We start from the raw sequence: 24,693 nt of genomic DNA on the forward strand, positions 1-24,693 counted from the left end.
GTATAATTTCCAAATTGTACACAAGAAACTAAAATTAAAATAATACAAGACTAACAAAGGCCAGAGGCTCCTGACTTGGGACAGGCGCAAAAATGCGGCGGGGTTAAACATGTTTGTGAGATCTCAACCCTCCCCCTATACCTCTAACCAATGTAGAAATACTATAGCAATAGGTCTAGTATATTCGGTGTATGGAAGGACTGTAAGGTGTACATGTCCAACTGGCAGGTGTCATCTGACCTTGACCTCATTTTCATGGTTCAGTGGTTATAGTTAAGTTTTTGTGTTTTGGTCTGTTTTTCTCATAATTTATGCAATAGGTTTACTGTATTTGTTATATGGAATGATTGTAAGGTGTACATGTCTAGCGGGCAGATGTCATCTGACCTTGACCTCATTTTCATGGTTCAGTGGTTATAGTTAAGTTTTTGTGTTTTGGTCTGTTTTTCTCATACTTTATGCAATAGGTTTACTATATTTGTTGTATGGAATGATTGTAAGGTGTACATGTCTAGCGGGTAGATGTCATCTGACCTTGACCTCATTTTCATGGTTCAGTGGTTAAAGTTAAGTTTTTGAGTTTTGGTCTTCTTATCTAATACCATATGTCATAGGTCAACTATATTTGGTGTATGGAAATATTTTATGATCTATATGTCAGTCGTGCAGGTTTTATTTGACCTTGACCTGGTTTTCACGGTTCATTGCTCAGTGTTAAGTTTTTGTGTTTTGGTCTATTTTCTTAAACTATAAGCAATAGGTCAACTATATTTGTTGTATGGAAGCATTGTTAGCTGTACATGTCTGCCTGGCATATGGTTCAACTGACCTTGACCTCATTTTCATGGTTCATGTTAAGTTTATGTGACAGTCTTAATAAAGCTTAATATTTAGGAGTATCAACATAATATCAATGATTAGTAAAGAAGGTGAGACATTTCAGTGTGTGCACTCTTGTTAAACTTAATATATACAACCAACCAACCATTTTTTAACATAAAAAAGTTTTGCTGACTTTATTAAGTTTTGTTATTTAAAAAAAAGCCCCCCAAAAACACAACATATTGTTCAGACAAAATGCTGATATAAAGAATAACATAATTGCATTTTATTTGTTATACAGACTTCATCATCTGGAAAAAAATCAACTCTATCTCATTTTACTGCTGTAATATTCTTGCTGATGATGTCATAATCAAAAATTAAAATGCAATTAGTCTGTTAATCTGTCTGTATATGGAATGAGTGATGTTTTTTTATTTTACAGTTTATAGGAGTTGTACTTGGTCTGATATATCTCCATGACAACAACAATTATGATCAGAAACAGGTACTCAACGTCAATGGAGTGCTTTTCTTATTGCTGACCAACATGAGTTTCTCAAACATGTTTGCTATCTTGAATGTAAGTTTAAATATTTTTACAGATAATAGCCAGTCTTGTTGGTTTAATCTTCTTAGATACAGACAACGATTATAACCAAGAACGCCTGATCAACATAAGTGGTGTTATCTTTTTACTTCTCGTGGAAATCACAGCAAATACCTTGTTTGGTGTCCTTCTTGTGAGTTTTAAGTCTCTTCAAACCATTGCAAATACCTAGCTTGGTTATTTTCCTGTGAGTCCAGTAATGTAGCTAGTTTTCTTATAGATGTAGGGAAGTAAAAATCAAATCACCATTCCTTTTCATCATTGTTTTGTTCGACCTTTTTTTCATTATAAATATGCTCCCCTAAAAAATAAAATACATTTTGGAAGAATATATACTAGGCTTTATTTGAAACAAATTCTTTCTTGGTGGAATCTTGTTGACCATGCTAAATTATAATGGAACTAAATTTAAAGTTAAACCTTTGAGAGTGGAAATTTTGGAGTCAGTAGGTAAAAATTCAAGGTCACTGTTACTCAAATAGACGCCAATAAAATATTTGAGTGCCCTCGCTAAAATTAAATGAAACATAACAATGGAAGATAGGGGGGGTTGATCCTATTGGTCAATTCTTCAATATAGACTAATCCAAGTCTTCCATATACACTGATCAAATCTGCCATATACACTGATCAAGTATTCCATACATGCTGATACAACAGGGGCGGATCCAACCATTTTAAAAAGGGGGGTTCCCAACCCAGGATAAAGGGGGGTTCCAACTATATGTCCCCATTCAAATGCATTGATCGGCAAAAAAAAAGGGGGGTTCCAACCCCCGGAACCCCCCCTCTGGATCCGCCACTGTACAAGTCTGTATATATTCACTGATTCGTATCTTCTTATATATTCACTGATCCAAATCTTCCATATGCACGTATCAAGTCTTCTATATACAGTAATCAAGTCTTCTATATACACTGAAAAAGTTTTCCATATACACCGATTTAGTCTTTCATATACACTGATCAAGTCTTCTATATACACTGATCTATTCTTCTGTATACACTGATTAAGTCTTCCATATACACTGATTTAGTCATCCATATACACTGATTAGGTCTTCCATATACACTGACTTAGTCATCCATATACACTGCTTTAGTCTTCCATATACACTGCTAAAATTAAATGAAACATAACAATGGAAGATATAGGGGGGTCCTATTGATCAATTCTTCTCTATACACTGATCAAGTCTTCCATATATACTGTTACAGTCTTCCATATACACTAATTTAGTCTTCCATATACACTAATCAAGTCTACCAAATTTAGTCCTCCATTTACATCTAGTCTTCAATATATACTGATTAAGTTATGCACTGATAAAAAAAAAACCAAATGACATGTATACTGATTTAAAATTAGTGTTTACTCAACCTCTTTTGTCTTTGACACATTTAGTAAATGGTCACATATTTCAAAATGGTTAAATATATATATGAAATAAGGAGACATGATTCCCAATGAGACAGCTATCCATAGAAAAAGGACATTAAAGTTGTGAACAAATATAATATTAATTTATATTTGCTGTTATTGACTCTATATATTTATTCGATCATATGGTTTTTATGTACATAAGCTGTAATTGCCAGTGTTGTTGGCCTAAAATAAAATATTATTTGTATTCCCAATCGCTACCGACCCTGCAAAAACGGTCCGACTAATAAAATTTTATTATCAAAACTAAGTCAATATTATTTTAATCAGTTTCAATTTTCAGACTTGCCAGATCGACCAATATTGTTCCAGCTTTTTGGAAAAAATAAAATTATTTCCATATCTCCTCACACCTGGCTTGGCAGGGTCAGGATTGGGGAAACAAACAATATATTAATTTAGGCCTTATATGTGTTGCATATATAAAGGGTTAAACACCTGTTCAGTTTTCTCCAACAATCATCTGTACTGCAAGTACACTTACTGTGCTTATGGAAGGAAAATACTCACTGGATTTTTCCTTATTTGGCATTGCATTATATTAGTACCAGTCCAATAAATCTGATTCACTCAAAATGGGATTCATGTGTTGAAATACTAGGCATTAAAATATTTTCATATCTTATTTAAGGTGTATATATACAGATGTAGAAATTCCTATTTAATTTTTCAAAATACTTTTACCAGTTCAATTATGCCATATCAGTTCTAATGAATACATTTAAGCTCATGCAAGGGAGATAACTCCAATATTTCTTTAAAAATCTATTGGAAAATTCATGACATTTATCTAACCTTGTATTAAATGCAGTTAATAAAAGATGTTACTCATTTCTTTCATCTGCGCTGATATTGGACCCTTATCCTTTGATAGGGAATGTTTGCAATGTACAATTGCATGGTTATCACAAGTTATTTCTTATTCACTGTATAATTATAACTTTAAAGTAAACTTTATGAATATAATTGTACATTGCAGACATTCCCTACAGAATTACCTATTTTCTTACGAGAACATGGCAGTGGTTTATACAGAGTAGATACATATTACTTGAGTAAATCTATTACAGAACTACCATCATTGATCATCCTTCCTACATTGTTTGTATCTATACTCTACTGGATGGCAGGTTGGTATTTTTAAACCAATGCTTCTGCAAATGTTGTTTTGTAAACCAAATTTTGACATATTTATATTTTTAGTCATATGTATGATTTTACAGAACTAAACATTTTCTATCAAAACACTGTAAGTAAATATTAGGTTGAGATAGTCGATGTGACTTACAGAGCCAAATTTTTAAAGAAGGGATTTAAAAACTATCAAAAAAAAACCACAAATATAATTGATATTAAAATAATGAACCTCATTTTAAATCAGTTTATACAAAGCCACCTATTTTTAGTATATTTTTAGTATGTGATCATTGTAATGTGTTTGCATTAACCATAATATTTTAATTGTTCATTTCATTTACTAAGTTTAGTTTTGCATTGAGATTTATTTTCCTTAAAATTTGAATACAGTCATCCTAATTTTAGCTCACCTGGCCCAAAGGGCCAAGTGAGCTTTTCTCATCACTTGGCGTCTGTCGTCCGTCGTCGTCGTTAACTTTTACAAAAATATTCTCCCCCCCCCCAACTAACCAAGATGGCCGCCATGGCTAAAAATAGAACATAGGGGTAAAATGTAGATTTTGGCTTATAACTCTGAAACCAAAGCATTTAGAGTAAATCTGACAGGGGTAAAATTGTTTATCAAGTGAATATCTATCTGCTCTGAAATTTTCAGATGAATCGGACAACCGGTTGTTGGATTGCTGCCCCTGAATTGCTAATTTTAAGGAAATTTTGCTGATTTTGGTTATTATCTTGAATATTATTATAGATAGAGATAAACTGTAAACAGCAATAATGTTCAGCTAAGTTAGATCTACAAATAAGTCAACATGACCAAAATGGTCAGTTGACCCCTTAAGGAGTAATTGCCCTTTACAGTAAATTTTTAACCATTTTTCTAAAATTTTAGTAATCTTTTACAAAAATCTTCTTCTCTGAAGTTACTTGGCCAAATTTAACCAAACTTGGCCACAATCATCATTAGGGTATGTAGTTTAAAAAATGTGTGCGGTGACCCTGCCAACCAACTAAGATGGCCGCTATGGCTAAAAATAGAACATAGGGGTAAAATGTAGATTTTGGCTTATAACTCTGAAACCAAAGAATTTAGAGCAAATCTGACGAGAGGATAAGTTAATTGCTTATGAAGACAATATCTATCTTCCTGAAATTTTCCGATGAATCAGTCAATTGGTTGTTGGCTTGCTGCCCCTGAATTGATAATTTTAAGGAAATTTTGCATTTTTTTGGTTATTATCTTGAATACTATTATAGATAGAGATAAACTGTAAACAGCAATAGTGTTCAGCAAAGTAAGATCTACAAATAAGTCAGCCATTACCAAAATGATCAGTTGACCCCTTAAGGAGTTATTGCCCTTTATAGTCAATTTTTAACAATATGTATAAGTTTTGTAAGTTTTGGTAATTTTTAACCGGATTTTTGTGACAAAAATGTCGGTTATTAATTTGGGGATGTACGGCGGGCGGGCGGGCGGCAATCAAATGTTGTCTGTGCATTAACTCATGAACCATTCAACCAAAGCTTTTAAAATTTTAATATGTTGTTACTGACAACTAAATGAAGGTCACGTTCAATAATGGCGATTTTGACTTTTACCGTTCAGGAGTTATGGTTCTTGAAAGATTGAAAAATGGAGTTTCCAGTCATGTCCGTGCATTTACGCATGAACTGTTCTTCCAAAGCTTCCCAAATTTTAATATGTTGTTACTGATGACAAAATGGAGGTCAAGTTCAATTATGACGATTTTGACTTTTACCGTTCAGGAGTTATGGTTCTTGAAAGATTGAAAAATGGTGTTTCCAGTCGTGTCCGTGCATTTTCTCATGAACCATTCAACCAAAGCTTTTGAAATTTTTATATGTTGTTACTGATGACAAAATAGAGGTCAAGTTCAATTATGACGATTTTGTCTTTTACCGTTCAGGAGTTATGGTTCTTGAAAGATTGAAAAATGGTGTTTCCAGTCGTGTCCGTGCATTTTCTCATGAACCATTCAACCAAAGCTTTTGAAATTTTTATATGTTGTTACTGATGACAAAATAGAGGTCAAATTCAATAATGACGATTTTGACTTTTACCGTTCAGGAGTTATGGTTCTTGAAAGATCGTAAAATGGTGTTTCCATTCACGTTGTTACATTTACTCATAAACCATTCAATTTAAGCTTTTCAAATTTTAATATGTTGATACTGATGACAAAATGGACGTCAAACTTGATATTGACGATTTTCACTTTCATCATTCATCAGTAATGGTTCTTGTGATATTGCCAGGACACAAATAAATGTTATTAAATCCGGTTTGCTGTCGTTGTGACAGCCTCTTGTTACAAAATATTTTAAATATTGGGATAGATTCATAGGTTTATTATAGATAGAGATAGTTGTAAGCAGCAAGAATGTTCAGTAAAGTTAGTTGAAGATCTACAAACACATCACCATCACCAAAAAACAATTTTGTCATGAATCCATCCGTGTCCTTTGTTTATGATATGCACATAGACCAAGGTGAGCGACACAGGCTCTTTAGAGCCTCTAGTTAGCTCACCTGGCCCAAAGGGCCATGTGAGCTTTTCTCATCACTTGGCGTCCGTCGTCTGTAAACTTTTACAAAAATCTTCTCCTCTGAAACTACTGGGCCAAATTAAACAAAACTTGGTCACAATCATCATTGGGGTATATAATTTAAAAAATGTGTCCGATGACCTGGCCAATCAACCAAGATGGCCGCCATGGCTAAAAATAGAACATAGGGGTAAAATGTACATTTTTGGCTTATATCTCTGAAACCAAAGCATTTAGAGCAAATCTAACAATAGTAAAATTGTGTAATAGGTCAAGATTTATCTGCCCTGAAATTTTCAGACAAATCTGACAAACCGTTGTTGGATTGCTGCCCCTGAAGTAGTAATTTTAAGGAAATTTTGCAGTTTTTGGTTATTATCTTCAACATGTTCAATATCATCTTAGATAGAGATAAACTGTTAACAGCAATTATGTATAGCAAAGTAAGATCTACAAATAAGTTAACTTTACCAAAATGGTCAATTGACCCCTTAAGGAGTTATTTCCCTGTATAGTAAATTTTAAACAATTTTCGTAAATTATGTAATTTTTTGTAAACTTTTACAAAATGTCACTTTTGAAACTTATGAGCCAAGTTTATTATAAAAAGAGAACATTGTAAACAGAATGTTCAGTAAAGTGAGATTGACAAACATGATCATCATCACTAAAACACAATTTTATCATGAATTCTATTCTGGTCCATAATTTGTGTCCTTTGTTTAATATGCTGCTTGCACATATACCAAGGTGAGCGACACAGGCTCTTTAGAGCCTCTAGTTTAGAGTATCAAATTGACTTCTATAACATTAAAATACAGCCTTGACAAGATAATAAAAAAGAATTATTTGTCCATTTCAGGTTTATATTATAATGTTGAATCTTTCCTGATTTGTTGTGGCATTTCTATACTTGTGGCTAATACAGCAGCATCATTTGGTATGTAAATAGATATGAAAGTCAGAGGTTATATATCAGGATTTACTTTCTTATAAGCAATTCTAAGTAAATTACATAGAGAATACCTGAATAGGCTATCCTGTTATTGGCCTAAATAAATATATGTTCACCTCAATAAAATTTTAAAAGTAAACATGCATGCCTTAAAAAATCCTGGATCTGATTCTTTTCATTCATCAGAATGCCTGGTAAGATCGTACAGAGATAATAAACAAAAACCTGTCCATCTAACTGTTTATCCCATTCAAAAACCAACTAAAGGTACAAGTAAAACTCATTGTCTTTTTACTAGAATGAATTTTAAGCTTCTCATACCATAATTGGTGTTTTAATTACATCAATATACAGAATAGTTTATCAATAGATATTCTCCTTCATGAAGGAGATAAAAAAAAAAGCATGATCTGTTTTAAACAAAAACTTGTATTATTAAAAAAATTGTTCATAGAATCATTGAAAATTGACCTAGCTCACATTGAATATACTGCGGATTCATTATTATTTGTGGGATACCTATTTTCGTTGATTTCGTTGGCACAAGTAAACCTCTTAATAAAATGTTCAACTAATTACAAATTTCCCATAGGCTTGTATGCAGACTTCGGCAAAACCACAAAATTACATATCCACGAACATGTAAAATTTCCTTAACCGACGAAAAAATTGGTACCCATCAAAATAAATGAATCCACAGTATTTGAATACATTTTTAACCGGATTTTTGTGACAAAAATGTCGGTTATTGATTTGGGGATGTACGGCGGGCGGGCGGTCGGGCGGGCGGTCGGTCGGGCGGGCGGGAATCAAATGTTGTCCGTGCATTAACTCATGAACCGTTCAACCAAAGCTTTTAAAATTTTAATATGTTGTTACTGACAACTAAATGAAGGTCAAGTTCAATAATGGCGTTTTTGACTTTTACCGTTCAGGAGTTATGGTTCTTGAAAGATTGAAAAATGGAGTTTACAGTCGTGTCCGTGCATTTACGCATGAACTGTTCTACCTAAGCTTCCCAAATTTTAATATGTTGTTACTGATGACAAAATGGAGGTCAAATTCAATAATGGCGATTTTGACTTTTACCGTTCAGGAGTTATGGTTCTTGAAAGATTGAAAAATGGAGTTTCCAGTCGTGTCCGGGCATTTACGCATGAACTGTTCTACCTAAGCTTCCCAAATTTTAATATGTTGTTACTGATGACAAAATGGAGGTCAAGTTCAATAATGACGATTTTGACTTTTACCGTTCAGGAGTTATGGTTCTTGAAAGATTGAAAAATGGTGTTTCCAGTTGTGTCCGTGCATTTTCTCATGAACCATTCAACCAAAGCTTTTGAAATTTTTATATGTTGTTACTGATGGCAAATTAAAAGTCAAGTTCAATTATGACGATTTTGACTTTTACTGTTCAGGAGTTATGGTTCTTGAAAGATTGTGAAATGGCGTTTCCATTCACGTTGTTGCATTTACTCATGAACCATTCAATCTAAGCTTTTCAAATTTTAAGATGTTGATACTGATGACAAAATGGAGGTCAAATTTGATATTGACGATTTTCACTTTCACTATTCATCAGTAATGGTTCTTGTGATATTGCCAGGACACAAATAAATATTAATAAATCCGGTTTGCTGTCGTTGTGACAGCCTCTTGTTATAGATAAATTATAATTACCATAAGCCTAATCCAACATCACCAGACATCTTTATCAGTTTCAGCCTTGGTTAAGTCACATTTATGTTCCCTTCTTGTGCTAAATTTTGAAAATCAAATTGTTAATGTTAGGTTTTGTATCAGTTTCTTATTTTGTTTGTGTATTTGTAGCTCAGTGTCTCTCTATATATATTTGGTGTACTTGTAGCTAGTATCTCTCTATATATATGTTGTTTGTGTACTTGTAGCTAGTTGTTATTTATATATATTTGTAGGAATGATAATATCAACACTGTCTAGTTCAGCCACCATGGCTTTAGCAGTAGCACCTCCATTATTGATACCATTGATGTTGTTTGGGGGATTTTTTGTACAAAATGAGTAAGTCAGAGTATTCCTTTACTATTGCATAAGTCTATATTGATTTGAAACCAAGTTGCTTGACTTTTATCGTTGGGTAATTTGTCTTGGAAATTCTTGCAACAAAATTTATTTGACTCTTTTCCAAAAAAGGGTAGTATATATAATCCTTTGTATATATGTCTGACAACAACCCATTTCTGTTTTCTAAGCTACTACAAGTCATAGCTTGTTAATATGATGCACCAAGCTTCATATTGTTATTTGATATCATTTGGCATGTTTTCAGTTCCTTCAAAGCTCTACATGCTGTTGCCTGAACATTGCATTTTTATACGACCGCAAAAATCCAAATAAAAAATGGTCGTATAATGCCATCACGTTGTCGTCGTTGTTTTTCCGGGTATCAACAACTTTATTATCAGTAAATAGAAATCAACAAAAATTTAACACAAGGTTTATTACCATTAAAGGAAGGGTTGGGATTGATTTTGGGGTTTGTGGTCCCAACTGTTTAAGAATTAGAAAGGGGCCCAAATAAGCATTTTTGTAGTTTCCAGAAAATAACTTGTGTTAAAGTGTATCAATCTCTCTGAAACTATACCACAAGTTTCCATACTACAAAGGGATGGTCAGAATTGACTTTGGGGGTTATGGCTCAAACCATTTCTGAAATAGGGGCAAAAAAAAGGTAAAGACAAGTTTTTTTCTGGTTATAAGACAATTGAGACAATTTAAAAGCAGTGTAAGGGAGGCAATCCAAATCAATTTAAAAAAATAATGTTTTATTACCTCCCTTACACTGCTTGTAAATTATGTATTAAGAAATGAGGTGGTTAACTGTCAATTTATTTAAGCAGTTACTATTAACACATTTTAATTTAAGCCATGACTATGTATGTATTTTTATATTTATGGCCCCGCAACGAAGTTGTCGGTGCCACATAGTTTTACCCTTGTCCGAAATTCTGTAATTTCGAAATTCCGTAATTCCTTCATTCCGTCATTCCGCAACAAACCATTATACTGAGTTTATTTCTAAATGCCTAGATATTGGGCTGATTTTTGGTATGTGAGTTATTCTTGATGAGTTACAGATCAAGTTTAAGGTCCACTCCACTAATTTTTACCAAAATTAAGGGCTTTGAACTTTGATAAATTGTTGAAAAGCACAGTTATACAGACTTTTTTCTAAACGCTTTCAGATATTGTGATGATTTTTGGCATGTGAGTTAACCAAGATGAGTTACAGATCAAGTTTAAGTTTTGTTTTGCCCAGCTAATTTTTGCCAAAATTACGGGCTATGGACTTTGATAAATTGTTGAATATCACAGTTATACAGACGTTTTTTTCTAAACACTTTCTGATATTGGGCTTATTTTTGGATGTGAGTTCCCCATGATGAGTTACAGATCAAGTTTAATTTTCGTTTTGTTTCACTAATTTTTGCCAAAATTAAGGGTTTACAACTTTGAAAATTGTTGAAAATCACAGTTATACAGACTTTTTTTCTATACGCCTCCAGGTATTGAGCTGATTTTTGTCGAGCCTGCAACTTTTGTTGCAGAAAGCTCGATATAGGGATAGTGATCCGGCGGCGGCGGCGGCGGCTACGGCGGCGGCGTTGGCTAACTTCTTAAAAGCTTTATATTTTAGAAGGTGGAAGACCTGGATGCTTCATACTTTGTATATAGATGCCTCATGTTACGAAGTTTCTGTCAGTCACATGTCCAATGTCCTTGACCTCATTTTCATGGTTCAGTGACCACTTGAAAAAAAAGTTCATATTTTTTGTAATGTTGAATTCTCTCTTATTATAAGTAATAGGATAACTATATTTGATATGTGCGTATCTTGCAAGGTTCTCATGTCTGTCAGACAGTTTTCACTTGACCTCGACCTCATTTCATGGATCAGTGAACAAGGTTAAGTTTTGGTGGTCAAGTCCATATCTCAGATACTATAAGCAATAGGGCTAGTATATTCAGTGTATGGAAGGACTGTAAGGTGTACATGTCCAACTGGCAGGTGTCATCTGACCTTGACCTCATTTTCATGGTTCAGTGGTTATAGTTAAATTTTCGTGTTTTGGTCTGTTTTTCTCATACTATATGCAATAGGTCTACTATATTTGTTGTATGGAACGATTGTAAGGTGTACATGTCTAGCGGGCAGATGTCATGTGACCTTGACCTCATTTTCATGGTTCAGTGGTCAAAGTTAAATTTTTGTGTTTTGGTCTGTTTTTCTCATACTATATGCAATAGGTCTACTATATTTGTTGTATGGAACGATTGTAAGGTGTACATGTCTAGCGGGCAGATGTCATGTGACCTTGACCTCATTTTCATGGTTCAGTGGTCAAAGTTAAATTTTTGTGTTTTGGTCTGTTTTTCTCATACTATATGCAATAGGTCTACTATATTTGTTGTATGGAACGATTGTAAGGTGTACATGTCTAGCGGGCAGATGTCATGTGACCTTGACCTCATTTTCATGGTTCAGTGGTCAAGTTTCTATCTAATACTATATGCCATAGGTCAACTATATTTGGTGTATGGAAATATTTTATGATCTTTATGTCAGTCGCACAGGTTTTATTTGATCGTGACCTCATTTTCACGGTTCATTGCACAGTGTTAAGTTTTTGTGTTTTGGTCTATTTTTCTTAAACTATATAAGTAATAAGTCAACTATATATGTTGTATAGAAGCATTGTTAGCTGTACATGTCTGCCTGGCATGGTTCATCTGACCTTGACCTCATTTTCAGGGTTCATTGGTCTATGTTTAGTTATCTTGGTTAATGTTAAGTTTATGTGACAGTTGTTATAAAGCTTAGCTTTATACTAAGGACTATCAACATAATATCAGTGATTAGTATAGAAGGCGAGACATTTCAGCATGTGCACTCTTGTTGATATTTTAGACTACCATCATGTTTGTGTCCACATGTGATATTGAAATTGCAGACAGGGCCATTTGTGTCGCTTTGACACATCTAGTTTTTTTTTTTTTTTTTTTTGGGGGGGGGGGGGGGGGGGTTGAGGTGTTATTATTCAACAGCATAGTGTATTGCACAAAAGAAAAGAAAAACAAGGGTAATTTTTTTTTAGTTTTTTTTTTTTTTTGGGGGGGGGGGGGGGGGTCAATTCTCAACATCATAGTGTATTGCACAAAAGTAAAAAATTAAACATAATTTCAAATCATATAACCAATTTGAAGTTCTTTGACTACAGTAATTCTGTGTCAGAAACCTATTATGTGTCAAAAATTTAATTACAATCCAAATTTCCAAATTCAGACCTGTATCAAGTGTGAATATTGTGTTCATTTTATATCAATATAAAGGTTTAAAAGCAAATGCAATGTTATTTCCATCATTATTAATATTTCCGAGGGGCATAAGTTGTTGAAGATATTTGATCATAACTTACTTTAGAAATTGCCAAACACATTGCTGATATAACCTATGGAATCAGTCTCATAAAATTCAGACAAGAATTGAACACATGAGAGGTTGGACATCTGCAGTCGTATCCAGCTGAGCTCAGCAAAGCAATTTATGTAAAAACATTATGGACTTATAGAAATTTAAAATTTTGGCTGACAGTGTAAAATATTTGTTTCAAGATTATATTTCATATGGTAGAAGACTTGGAACCTAGGGTTCATAATTTTATTATTTACTCTTTATAGGAAATCTGTATTTTGTATATTATTAGAATCATTTTAAAAAAAGCATGTTGGACAGGGATCACCCGATCTTTATCTGATTCAACATTTAATGTTTTTGAGATAAGGTCAGTTTACTGGTCAATATTAACATTTATGACCCTTTTTTTTGGAGGCCTGTGTATTACAAAATTATCAGTGTGCAATAATATCAAAACAGCAGAGATACTGAACAAGGGACATTCATTTGCACATGTATCTGTATCAAGGGGGTACAGCCATAACATTTATTTTTTTCATTGCAATCAATGGAACAAGAAACTTTGTGGCACTTCAAACCTAGTTTTGTTACAAAATAATCTAGATTGAAATTATTCACAGAGATTTTTGTTCAATCATTTTAAACATGTATTACACACTTGTTTGCCCTTTAAATGCTACCATTTATTGTTTACATTAATTTTTCAATTATAAGACTCCAAAGGGAAAAACTGGGTTTTTATTTTATAAAATTTCTATATATTTAGAAATAAAAAGGAACATTAGACTTAAATTTTTATGTTATAAAAAAGCAGTAAAATTATGATACCAAAATGAGTGAATTTAGAAGTTAAATGCAACATTGACTTTCTAATAATTTACATTTTTGTCAAGCCTTAAACTTTTGTAGAAAAAGCGATACATAGTGATCCTACATTCCGTCAGCTTTGTTGTCAGCGGTGTCCACAAATATTCACTCTGTGGTTAAGTTTTTGAAATTTTAATAACTTTCTTAAACTATCCTGGATTTCTACCAAACTTGGACAGAGGCTTGTTTATGATCAAAAGCTAGTATCTAGAAGAAAATTTTGTAAAAATATATTTCTTGTTTTTCCGTATGTTACTTTATTATGTACATAGTTTTCTTCCAGTTCACATTACATACAATCTGCAGTTAAAGTTCCTAAAACATTTATTAGCTTCATAAAGTAGGTGAGACACTGGGTTCTTCAGAACCCATACACATTTTATTCAACAAAAGACAAAAACTTAAAGTGACTGTATTTGTACTTTTTAGTGTGTGCATTTATTTCAAGAATTAGGTATTTCTAATAGATTCATGTGTATTTAATTTGGCTTCTGGTTTCAGAAAAAATATGTTTGTTTTTACCTTATTTTCAGTACCATTCCAGACTGGTTACTTTGGTTGAAGTATTTGTCCTGGTTCCAGTACAGCAATGAAGTTTTAAACATAAACCAGTGGAGCGATATAGATCATATAGGTATAATATTTTGATGTATCCTGAATGAAATAGTTTAATTATGTGTATGTATAAAGATATCTTTATTGTCCGTATTGTGTTCCAAAAGAATGTTGAAAAAGACTTTTGGGAGTACCTTTCTGGGTTTATACACAGGCTGTGGTAGTGTTGTGATGTAATAAATATTTATCTAGGTTTTATTGCAAGCGAAGACAGGCATTATAGCCACTACTTGTGGTGACAAGTTAGTGATATCACCAGTGACATTGCACCACTGTTACACCTGGACTCAGCATTTCCAAGAAAGATTCTAGCTGTAAAATGAAAAAAAAGGCTAAGGTGTATGAGAGACACTTATGTTTGCAGCCTTGCTCAGATCACAGAGTTTTTGCTGATCTATAGTTTCAAGACTATTAAAAACTTTTTCACATTGTAAGGTAAATTAAGATACAGTGGATTCATTATTATTCATTGTATACCAATTTTCGTGGGATTCGTTGATACTGGTGAACCACAAATTCAAATGTTCAATGAACTACAAATTTTCCAAAGGCTTTGTATGGAAAGATTGGGAAAACCATGAAATTAAATATCCACGAAAATGCAAGTTTTTCTCAATCTACGAAAATTGATACCCACGAAAATAATTGAGACCACAGTAGTGAAATATAAAAAACAGGAAATCAGTCTATACCTTATAATCAGATCTCTGTGTAGTGATTGTTGACATCATAATCTGTCTGTATTCAAGTTAATAAATTAATTATCAGGAGTATTGTTTAAAAAAAATCTACATGAAAGACAACATAATTTGAGACCTACAATATAACAAATGTATAGTATGATGGGGTCTGTTGTCAGTCTAACATTTGGAAGAAGATATAATGCACATTGATACTAATTCAAGGAAGGATTATTTTGTAATTTCCTAATTGGACCTGTTGTTATTTCATACACAATACCTCTTATTTCATCTAAGGTGAATATTCCAGTGATTTTTTTTAATGAATGAACCACATTATACTGAAGGGTGAGTTTTTATTTGCAGATTGTAAAAATGTGACTGTGGCGCTGAACTCAACAGTAGGCACTCCTTCAAGGTGCTTTACTACAGGGAGTCAAGTTTTAGAGTCTCTTAGTTTTGATGAGGTTTGTATACCTTGTTACAGTGAATCTTAGATGCAACTATAAAATATCATTCATCAATTTAATATTCAATTTAATATTTTCAACTGAACCTTGAAACAGAAATCTTAATGAATAAACCTGAAAATTGTTGAACTGAGTTTACCTAATTAGATATACTCAACCTCATGTATAAAAGTTGTCCTATGTACTCTTTGGCATATATCCATGTAAGTGGGGTAAAAAATGTTTCCTGAAGCCAAACCCTCTCCCTAACCTAGGCCTAGAACAGTGGTGTAAAAGTAAGACATAAGAACAAATTATAAAAAATCAGTTGAAAAGGGCTGAACTCATCAGATGGAAATAAAGCACAAAATAAAAACCCCCAAAAATATAGACACAAATCATAAGACTTTAAGAGTACTTGCAGTTACTGAAAGCTAGTTCAAGGCCTATAACAACTTATAAAGAATCATGTTTCTAAGCCTAAACTGTCAATCAGTACACATCTAACCTCCAATTGATTTAGTGTACAGACATCATTGTCAGTCAGAGAAAACATGACCTTGTGTAATGCCAAACTTTCGGTTAAATCGACAGATTGTAGAACAGTGAGTGTACATGTGTGTATAACAATGATAAGCTTTGAATGGTTTTACACAAGTAATTTTTGGGGCCCTTTATAGCTTCCGGTTTGGTGTGAGCCAAAGCTCCCTGTTGAAGGCCGTACCTTGACCAATAATGGTTTACTTTTATAAATTGTTATTTGGATGGAGAGTTGTCTGATTGGCACTCATACCACATCTTCCTATGTCTAATTATAAGAATAAAAACCTAAGTAATATTTTGTCTCCACAGGACAACTGGTATTTAGACTTTGGACTGATTTCAGCATTGTTTGTTGGATTTAGGATTGTTTCCTTCATCATTCTTGTTATACGAGCCAAAAGATCTAGTGCTTAAGTATTAAAACAATTCCTGTTTGAGATGGTTGTGTGCCTGAGTGTTAGAAATAACATATGCGATTGGAGAAAATTTCCTGAAATTCCTGAATTTATATACTTAGATAGTACATTTTCCATGAGGAGCAAATTCACAGATTTTGTAATTCATTAGTACCATCAATACTAATACTCAACAAGAGGCATGTACTTCATTGACTTGATTAATGTCCGAGACTAGAGATTGAAAAATCTTGTTTTGTATTGTTTGTTCTGTAACTGTAATGATTGTTTGCACAATCTCTTAAAGAAATTAAATGTACTATAAAGCTATGATGTAAAGAATTTAACCGATTTACAGATTAATGTGTTACTATGATAAAACTTTTTGTAAGTGATATAAATACTCATATTAAATTTGATTTCTACAATTTACCTCCAAATGAATAGGTCAGTTTTAATGAGATGAAACCATTAGATGGTTTCCTGTTTATTATTTTACATCATATTTTAACATTTTATTGTGTTGATATGAAGTTATAGATATTTTAGAAATCAAATCTATTTTATTTGTCGACTGTCAGCTTTTGTATGTGATATTTATATGGCTCTGACACATATTTAATTTTATGAAAATCAATAGTTTATAATCTTGTAATTTTCTGTACTATTTTATTAATTGAAGAAAATTGTGCAATATTTTTGTCCATATTATATTAATGGATTTTATTTTTTCTTTGTAATACTCAAGTAAAAGTGAATATTTTAAATATAAATAAAATTTGGGGATGTGATTATTTTAGAAGTTTCATAATTTTAATTCAAATACTGAAATTATTTTCAGTCTTGTCTATGCTATACCAGCATGTTAATTTATGGTTGTCTTTTATTTTGCAGCAGCTTTTATACAATAATGTAAGAAATCATTTTTTGAAAGTTTAGTATTTATTCAAAGTTACAAGCAGAGGTCAGGTTGTTATATGCATTGTTGAATTATCTCCCTTTATACAAGGAGAATATCAGCTGAATGTTAGTTATAATTAGACAAATTACTGTGTAAAGTACAAAGTCAGCCAGATAACTCAGACTAAATGAAACACAGATTAATACTTTATTATACCATGTAAAAAATCATTTTAACACTTTACTGTTAGAATATAAAATAAGTTTAATACACAAATATAACATGTAAATCAGTTATATTTGTAAGTTAGTATTCCTCATGCATCTTTATAATGATAATATAAATTTTCTGTGTATTAAAGTACACAACTTTCTGTAAAATTGTAAAATTAATTGGATTTAGGGGTTTATATCATCATAACTCAACCTGATTGTATTCAAATATGTCTCATCCATCTCTTTAAAGTATAATCATGATAAATATGTTAATCTTATGAAATGTTATGGAAGGAAGTAGGGGAAAAAAAGACGAGGCCTATCATGTAATTAATGACTTCTTGATGTCTGGCATCAAACTTCTGTTTATTTATGTAAAACAATACATTTTATCATCTGATGTACTCTTAATTACTCTTCAAAGTAATGTCAGCATTTAAATTCTTCATTGATTTTTAATTTACATTTATATGTATCATTTTGTAAATATTGACCAATGACTTTTAGTATGATATTGTTGATGTCAACTTTGACCCAAGAAAATTGTTTTATGGATCATTATTTTTATAAGAATGTATATTTATCTGTGATATTATTAAGTCTTATTCCAGTTTAACATACTCATTTTGGTTTTTGATATTGTAGAAATATTTTATGATTAAAAATTATAATTTTATTGTTTTTCTTTGATATAAGAACAATGTTATGAATGTTGAGCTGTTCAAATATTTAATTTTACACCACCTTGCAAAAGGACAAGTGAGAAGCATTATTTAGCTTTCTTTCTTTGCAAGTCTTTCTATCCATCTATTTAAAAGCTGACCTTCAGAAAGTACTGAGCAAATGGAACAAAACTCAGTCACCTTGATCTTGGTTTGTGAAAATAAATGCAAACATATGCATAGAAACGCAAGCAAATAAACAAGCCTATTGAAATGAAGGTACAAATGTAGTAACTCTCATAAGAAAGTGAATTGAACTATGTGATCTTGAGACACTTAACCCATCCTTCCTTTAGTGAGGCCAAAGAATAAATCCTTAGCTTGCTCAAATCAAAATTGGTGATTACTTTTTCTCCACCAGGCATACCACAATATGATTACATATTCTAACTGCTGAGGAATCAAATATATGTGTATGAGTTAGGGGAAAGGTCACTTCACTGCTTAACTGAGGGTAGTAAAACCCTTTCCCGTCAGGAGACAAACAGTAATGTTGGGCTACCGTTAAATCAAATTGATTTAAATTTTATAGTGATTTGTCAAAATATCCTTGTTATGATTCATCAGAGGTCTCAAATAATTATCGTTACCGTTATGTTGTCGGAAAAAATTTAACATGATTCGTCAAAGTCATTCAATTTTTTATCCTCTAAAAGAAGTGCATATTTTATCGTCATGCACCAAAAATTACTGTTAATGTCATTTGGCGATAATTTTTACCATTATTTGTCATGAATGTACCCCATTACTACCCTCTTAACTGTGAGTTATCATTGTCATGGTGTATCTAGAATAAAGCAGTATATTTAACCCCGCCACATTATTTATGTATGTGCCTGTCCCAAGTCAGGAGCCTGTAATTCAGTGGTTGTCGTTTGTTTATGTGTTACATATTTGTTTTTCGTTCATTTTTTATATAAATAAGGCTGTTAGTTTTCTCGTTTTAATTGTTTTACATTGTCTTATCCGGGCCTTTTATAGCTGACTATGCGGTATGGGCTTTGCTCATTGTTGAAGGCCATACAGTGACCTATAGTTGTTAATGTCTGTGTAATTTTGGTCTCTTGTGGACAGTTGTATTATTGGCAATCATACCACATCTTCTTTTTTATATACTCATATCTCATTTACATGTTATTATACTAAATACACTTGAACATTTGCCTCTTGAAGTAAAGCCGCCATTGATCGATCAGTCATCCCAATAACATACAGATATAATAAATACCTTACAAAATTGTTGTTTGATGTTAATAAACGAAAAAATGAGCAACATCCAAAAAAAATACAAACTTTGAAATGCATGAGTAGAGTAACATACTTCTATCAAGCCCACTGTGGATTCATTAATTTTCATGGGTACGATTTTTCGTGGATTGAAGAAACTTTGTATTTTCATGGATATATAATTTCGTGGTTTGCATACATGCAAACAAAATTTGTACTTTTTTATCATTTACATTCATGTTTCATCTGTAACCAGGAAATCAACGAAAATTGGCATCCCACGAATTATAATGAATCATCTGTATTCACAACAAAAGTAATAAGTCACAAGGAGGATGAAAGAAAGGCAGCAACATATGTTACAGAAAGCAATGACCTGGAAAAAGTTTAACGTGTTGTTTATTGTTGTACATGTACAAACTTTTATCAGTCACCAATACGGTATGCTGAGCAGTCCTCACATTAAAAGCAATTATTTAATTTGATGTTTGCAGACATTTCAAAGTGATATGGTTAAAAGAACGATTAGAAATGGTATTAAGATTGTCTGTAAACATAATAATAATCAGTTTTATTTTTTCTCTGCATAATTCAGGTACTTTATTTGCTTCGATGTAGAGATTATATCTTTATTTAGAATAAAACTATATTGATTGTTAGGGAAGCACCCTGACTATCAAGGGTTAACTCTATTTCAAAGCAGGTTAATTTGACTATAATAGAACAGAATCATAAAACTATGGATTGAATATAAACGTTCCTGTACTATATCACTGTTATATTAGTTTGTTTTATTCTACGTTGATTCCCTCTCCATTATATTTCTTCCAACTTTTTGACAGTTGTCGGAGTATGATATTGCACACTATAAGGCAAATATTAATTGTCGAATTATCCGTTTAGTTTTAAAGCCACTAAAAGAACCATCACAGCACACACTGTAGAAATGTGGTGTATTTGTGAGGCAGCGTTATGACTTTGGTTGGGGTATTCTACTGTTTCTCCCGGCATGATAGGTTCATCTAACAAGGACATCTGACAACTTGGTATCCGTTTTTCATATGTTCCGTCACCACATGTAGGAACTTCGTCTGTCTTACAGAAAAGGTTTTTGTCAATAGATAAAACTTCTTTACTGGCTAACTGTGAAGGTGAGTTCAATGAGCAAGTGTTATTCACTAGTTCAAAATCTTTTGCACTTCGTCCAGCTTCAAAAATCCATGTTGTATTACAGGAACAGTCAATTGCATTTTGATGTAACTTAATTTTCTTTACAGATTGATTTTGAAGTATGTCTTTAAGTCCGCACATTGATGACGGAAATGTACATCTGATAATGTCAAACTGGTCGATAGCATCAAACTTTTGGAAGAGTTTTGGTTTCATATTTAATACTTGCACTGATCTGAGCTGCACCAGTCTCATATTTGACCAGTCATGGAATACAAAGTTCTCCATATTAGCAGCAATGAAATCTTCCATCACAAACTTGTCCACGTGTTTGATATCATTGAAAGCGTATTCATGCAATTTTTGGACAGTCACTTTTCTCATGACTATTTCCTTTACATGTGAAAGGTGGGAAAATCCATTTGTGACAATTTGACCAATTCTCACATTTGAAAGTTCTAGTTTTGTCAGATTACTCAAGTCTGATACTGAACATGTGTGAATAAATGTAAAATTGGAATTAATAAAACTTATCGTTTTCAAATTTTTGAACGTTTGTAAAGTATTTTTCCCGAAGTTGTTGAACGATGAAACATCAAAAACAATATCTTTCATATCGTCTGGCAAACCTATGGGAAATCTATCTAATCCTTTACAAATCACTTTTTTGTCTTGGGTGCATGTGCACATAAATGGACACTCATCTGGATTTTGACTTCCAACTGTTGCTATGGTGATGAGGAAAAGGAGGAGTTTCATTCTGAAAAAGCACATGAAATAAAGAGTCTTTTGTATGTATTTAAAGACCTCTTATCTTAGCATGTTAAAAATATATACTCTCTCTCTCTCTCTCTCTCTCTCTCTCTCTCTCTCATGTTTAGATAATGTAGCCCTCCCATTGAATATCTAAATATTGCGATCTTCTCTTTTTCTTCTCTAATGAGAATAGTATAAGCATATTCAAAAACCGTAGGAATATTTTGTATCATATATATGATGCTACATACTTTAAGTAAAGTTGATTTCATTTTGTCAAGCTTTCATTAATGAAATGCGGCTCCGGGCGACACGAAAAGTGAACTGTACTTCAATCAGTTACAATTTACTCCTTCAAAATGACATTAAGTACCGATGCATAATTGAACACGAAATAATTTAGTTAGAAAGTCATATCTCCACGAGTTGTCTACAATTTCTAACTTTTGTGCATTATTTGTTCTGTATTTTTGTCACTGAAAGGAATTGTAGTACTTTTATATAAATCCAGTCAAGTCCATTATTCAATATACAAAACTGTATAATAGGTGCTAGAATGTGTGTATGATTGTAAATAGCAGAGGTTTATATTTTTCAATATTGATCTTAAAAGTTATTATATATTATCAAGCAAATATAGCTACCGTATCTTTTTGACATATACAATTCACATGGATATTTTTTAAACACAGAATTTATTTTCTGTAGTTAGATTGCTTGCTACATTGTACAAAATGCGGTTTTTTTGTTCCACTCTTTTTAACGGATTAAATATTTAAAAAAAACTTACCTGTTATTTTTGGCTTCTTCAGAAGAAGTCAGGAAATGAGATGCATTTGAAAAAAAGATCGCATTATATTAAAATTAGATTGTGAATTACAACAATTATCCAACAAGCAATTTCCTGTGACACACAAAGTAATGACAGGAAATACTAAGTACAGGGTGATAGGTCGACGGTCGCAAAAAAATAAGAATTATTATCAAATATTTCACATTGTTCGGAATAGTGTATTAAAACAAATTTAGAATTATATGAATTTTTAAGTAGGTTAATTTCAATGCTTAAAGTTAACATATTTTTTGTTATATTGAATTAGAAAACATTAGTCGTAGTTATTACTGCCAGTCAGGGAAAGGGGAATGTATAATACAGTTGACTGGAAAGAAAACATTTTTCCAGTTTCGATATTTGCTTTGAATTCGTAAGGTGATTTTCAAGACTGTTCACAAAGAATATAAGCAGACATGCAGAAGCGATTTGAACATGCCAATACAATTAATGAATTTTAATAGGATCGAGAAAATGTATAAAAAAGAAAAGCACATTAGAGGGGGGTTGGGGGAATCCTCGTTTAAGGGTTATCACTGCTACAATAAATGCCAGTCTTGTCTTTTTTGTAGATTATTCCTTGCTTTTTTATTTAAAGTTTCTATCTATCTCTTATGATTTTTATGATATCAGTTAAACGCAAAAAAAGGTAAAAATCGTCATTTGAGGGCAACAATTTCAATGAGGACATTTTCCTCCATACTGTCTTGCTTGTTGATCTTGTCTTGCTGATGATTTGCATGTTTAAGTTCCTATCTATTTAGTTAATTTTTTAAGATGAAATGCCTACACGCAAAATAAAGTGATAAAAATCGTCTTCAAAGGGCAATATCGCAAATAAGAAGTCGCCTGATAGTTCTAACCTATATAGACAATTGGTAGTTGTCTACATTTTGAACATGTGTGCTTCTGTCAAGAAAGATTTCGAAATGAATACCATGATCTTTAAAAGCTGGAAATAGCCAACATAGAAATTAATATTCTGCAACACGAAATGCAGGAAATAACTTTGTACCTTGTAAAATTTAAAACAATTCGCAAGACCGGGGAAAAAATTAAAACAAATAAGCACAAAGAAGATATTTAGTCCACATTGATCAACTTCCCCGACACGAATATAAATTATCCGCCCTTTTACTGACACCCTAGGTGGATGAATTGTAAATTAGCCTATTTGTTGTGGAATTATGGTACATAAGAATGCATGCCCTTACATGTAAGGTACATACCTATTTACTGTTCAGTTTTGGAGTTTGCGTTCGTTAAATAAATTTCATTACTTTTCACTGAGAATATGAACATTTTCCCTAAGTTTGCGGTTTGAGGCAATCTTTACACAACTGGGTCGATGCCACTGCTGGTGGACGTTTCGTCCCCGAGGGTATCACCTGCCGAGTAGTCAGCACTTTGATGTTGACATGAATATCAATTATATGTATTTTTTTTTGTTTGCAAAAGTATGAATTATTTTAAAAACTAAGGATTGTCTCATTCCAGACATAGATAATCTGAACCATATTTGGCACAACTTTTGGGAATTTTGGGTCCTCAATGCTCTTCAACTTTATACTTTTTTACTTTTTAACTATTTTGATCTGAGACTTACGAGTATTATGAAGACGCGCGTCCGACGTATCAAATTGTAAGCCTGGTACCTTTGATAACTATTTAAAAACGTTTATAATTTTATGAACTGTTTAGAAATATGCAATACTGTTGTAAGTACCGTAAAGTATATTATACTGGAATTTAAGTCAAGGGAAAGATGCAATGACCCTTTTTTAAATGGCCCTGGTGTGTGATAAATTTAAGGGATATTAGTCATAATCCTTTCGTTCATATGCAAATGCATTACTGCAGAAATTTTGTCCAAATTGTTGCCCTTTCCATAAATCTTACGCTGTCCATGTTGAAACCATATGAATCTTTATCGATAACTTAAAATTAAGACAATCACAACAGGCGAGATTAAGACAAGGTTTAGCTGACATTTGAAAGCTATTTTGCCCACTTTCTTAGTCAAGATTTTAAAAAGAAACTTTATAGTTCATGTTTTTTTAAGAATTGAATGCTTCTTTACAATTTTTTTTTCAAAGCGTTTACTGTGTACACATTTTGCATGAATCATACAAAAACATGTGCACATTTTCAACGCTTTATAACTCTGTAAAGGTACGTAAGCATTTATTCTATTATAACACTTTTTGCTTTTCGTCTGTTTTCCAAACATTTATGCAATGTTATCATGATATGCACTTGCAGCGACCATTGATGTTGAATTTCATTGGGATATGAATTATGACTTAGGAATGGATTCTGTGAAAAGC

At 32.4% G+C, this 24,693-nt stretch overlaps 1 protein-coding gene across 2 annotated transcripts in view; it reads left to right on the forward strand.

Annotated features, from left to right (window-relative positions):
* The window catches only part of LOC143064446 (protein white-like), a 60,759-nt gene extending 42,424 nt beyond the window's left edge, over positions 1-18,335 (forward strand). For both annotated transcript variants that reach the window (XM_076237274.1, XM_076237273.1), the window contains exons 13-19: positions 1,268-1,405; positions 3,856-4,006; positions 7,447-7,524; positions 9,474-9,579; positions 14,395-14,495; positions 15,523-15,623; positions 16,458-18,335. In XM_076237274.1, the coding sequence (XP_076093389.1) occupies positions 1,268-1,405; positions 3,856-4,006; positions 7,447-7,524; positions 9,474-9,579; positions 14,395-14,495; positions 15,523-15,623; positions 16,458-16,562 (780 nt within the window). In that variant the 3' untranslated portion in view covers positions 16,563-18,335. The remainder of the gene's footprint in view (positions 1-1,267; positions 1,406-3,855; positions 4,007-7,446; positions 7,525-9,473; positions 9,580-14,394; positions 14,496-15,522; positions 15,624-16,457) is intronic.
* The last annotated feature ends 6,358 nt before the right edge of the window (positions 18,336-24,693 follow it).

Source organism: Mytilus galloprovincialis, chromosome 2, assembly GCF_965363235.1.
Source record: "Mytilus galloprovincialis chromosome 2, xbMytGall1.hap1.1, whole genome shotgun sequence".
In the NCBI taxonomy this organism is placed as follows: domain Eukaryota; kingdom Metazoa; phylum Mollusca; class Bivalvia; order Mytilida; family Mytilidae; genus Mytilus; species Mytilus galloprovincialis.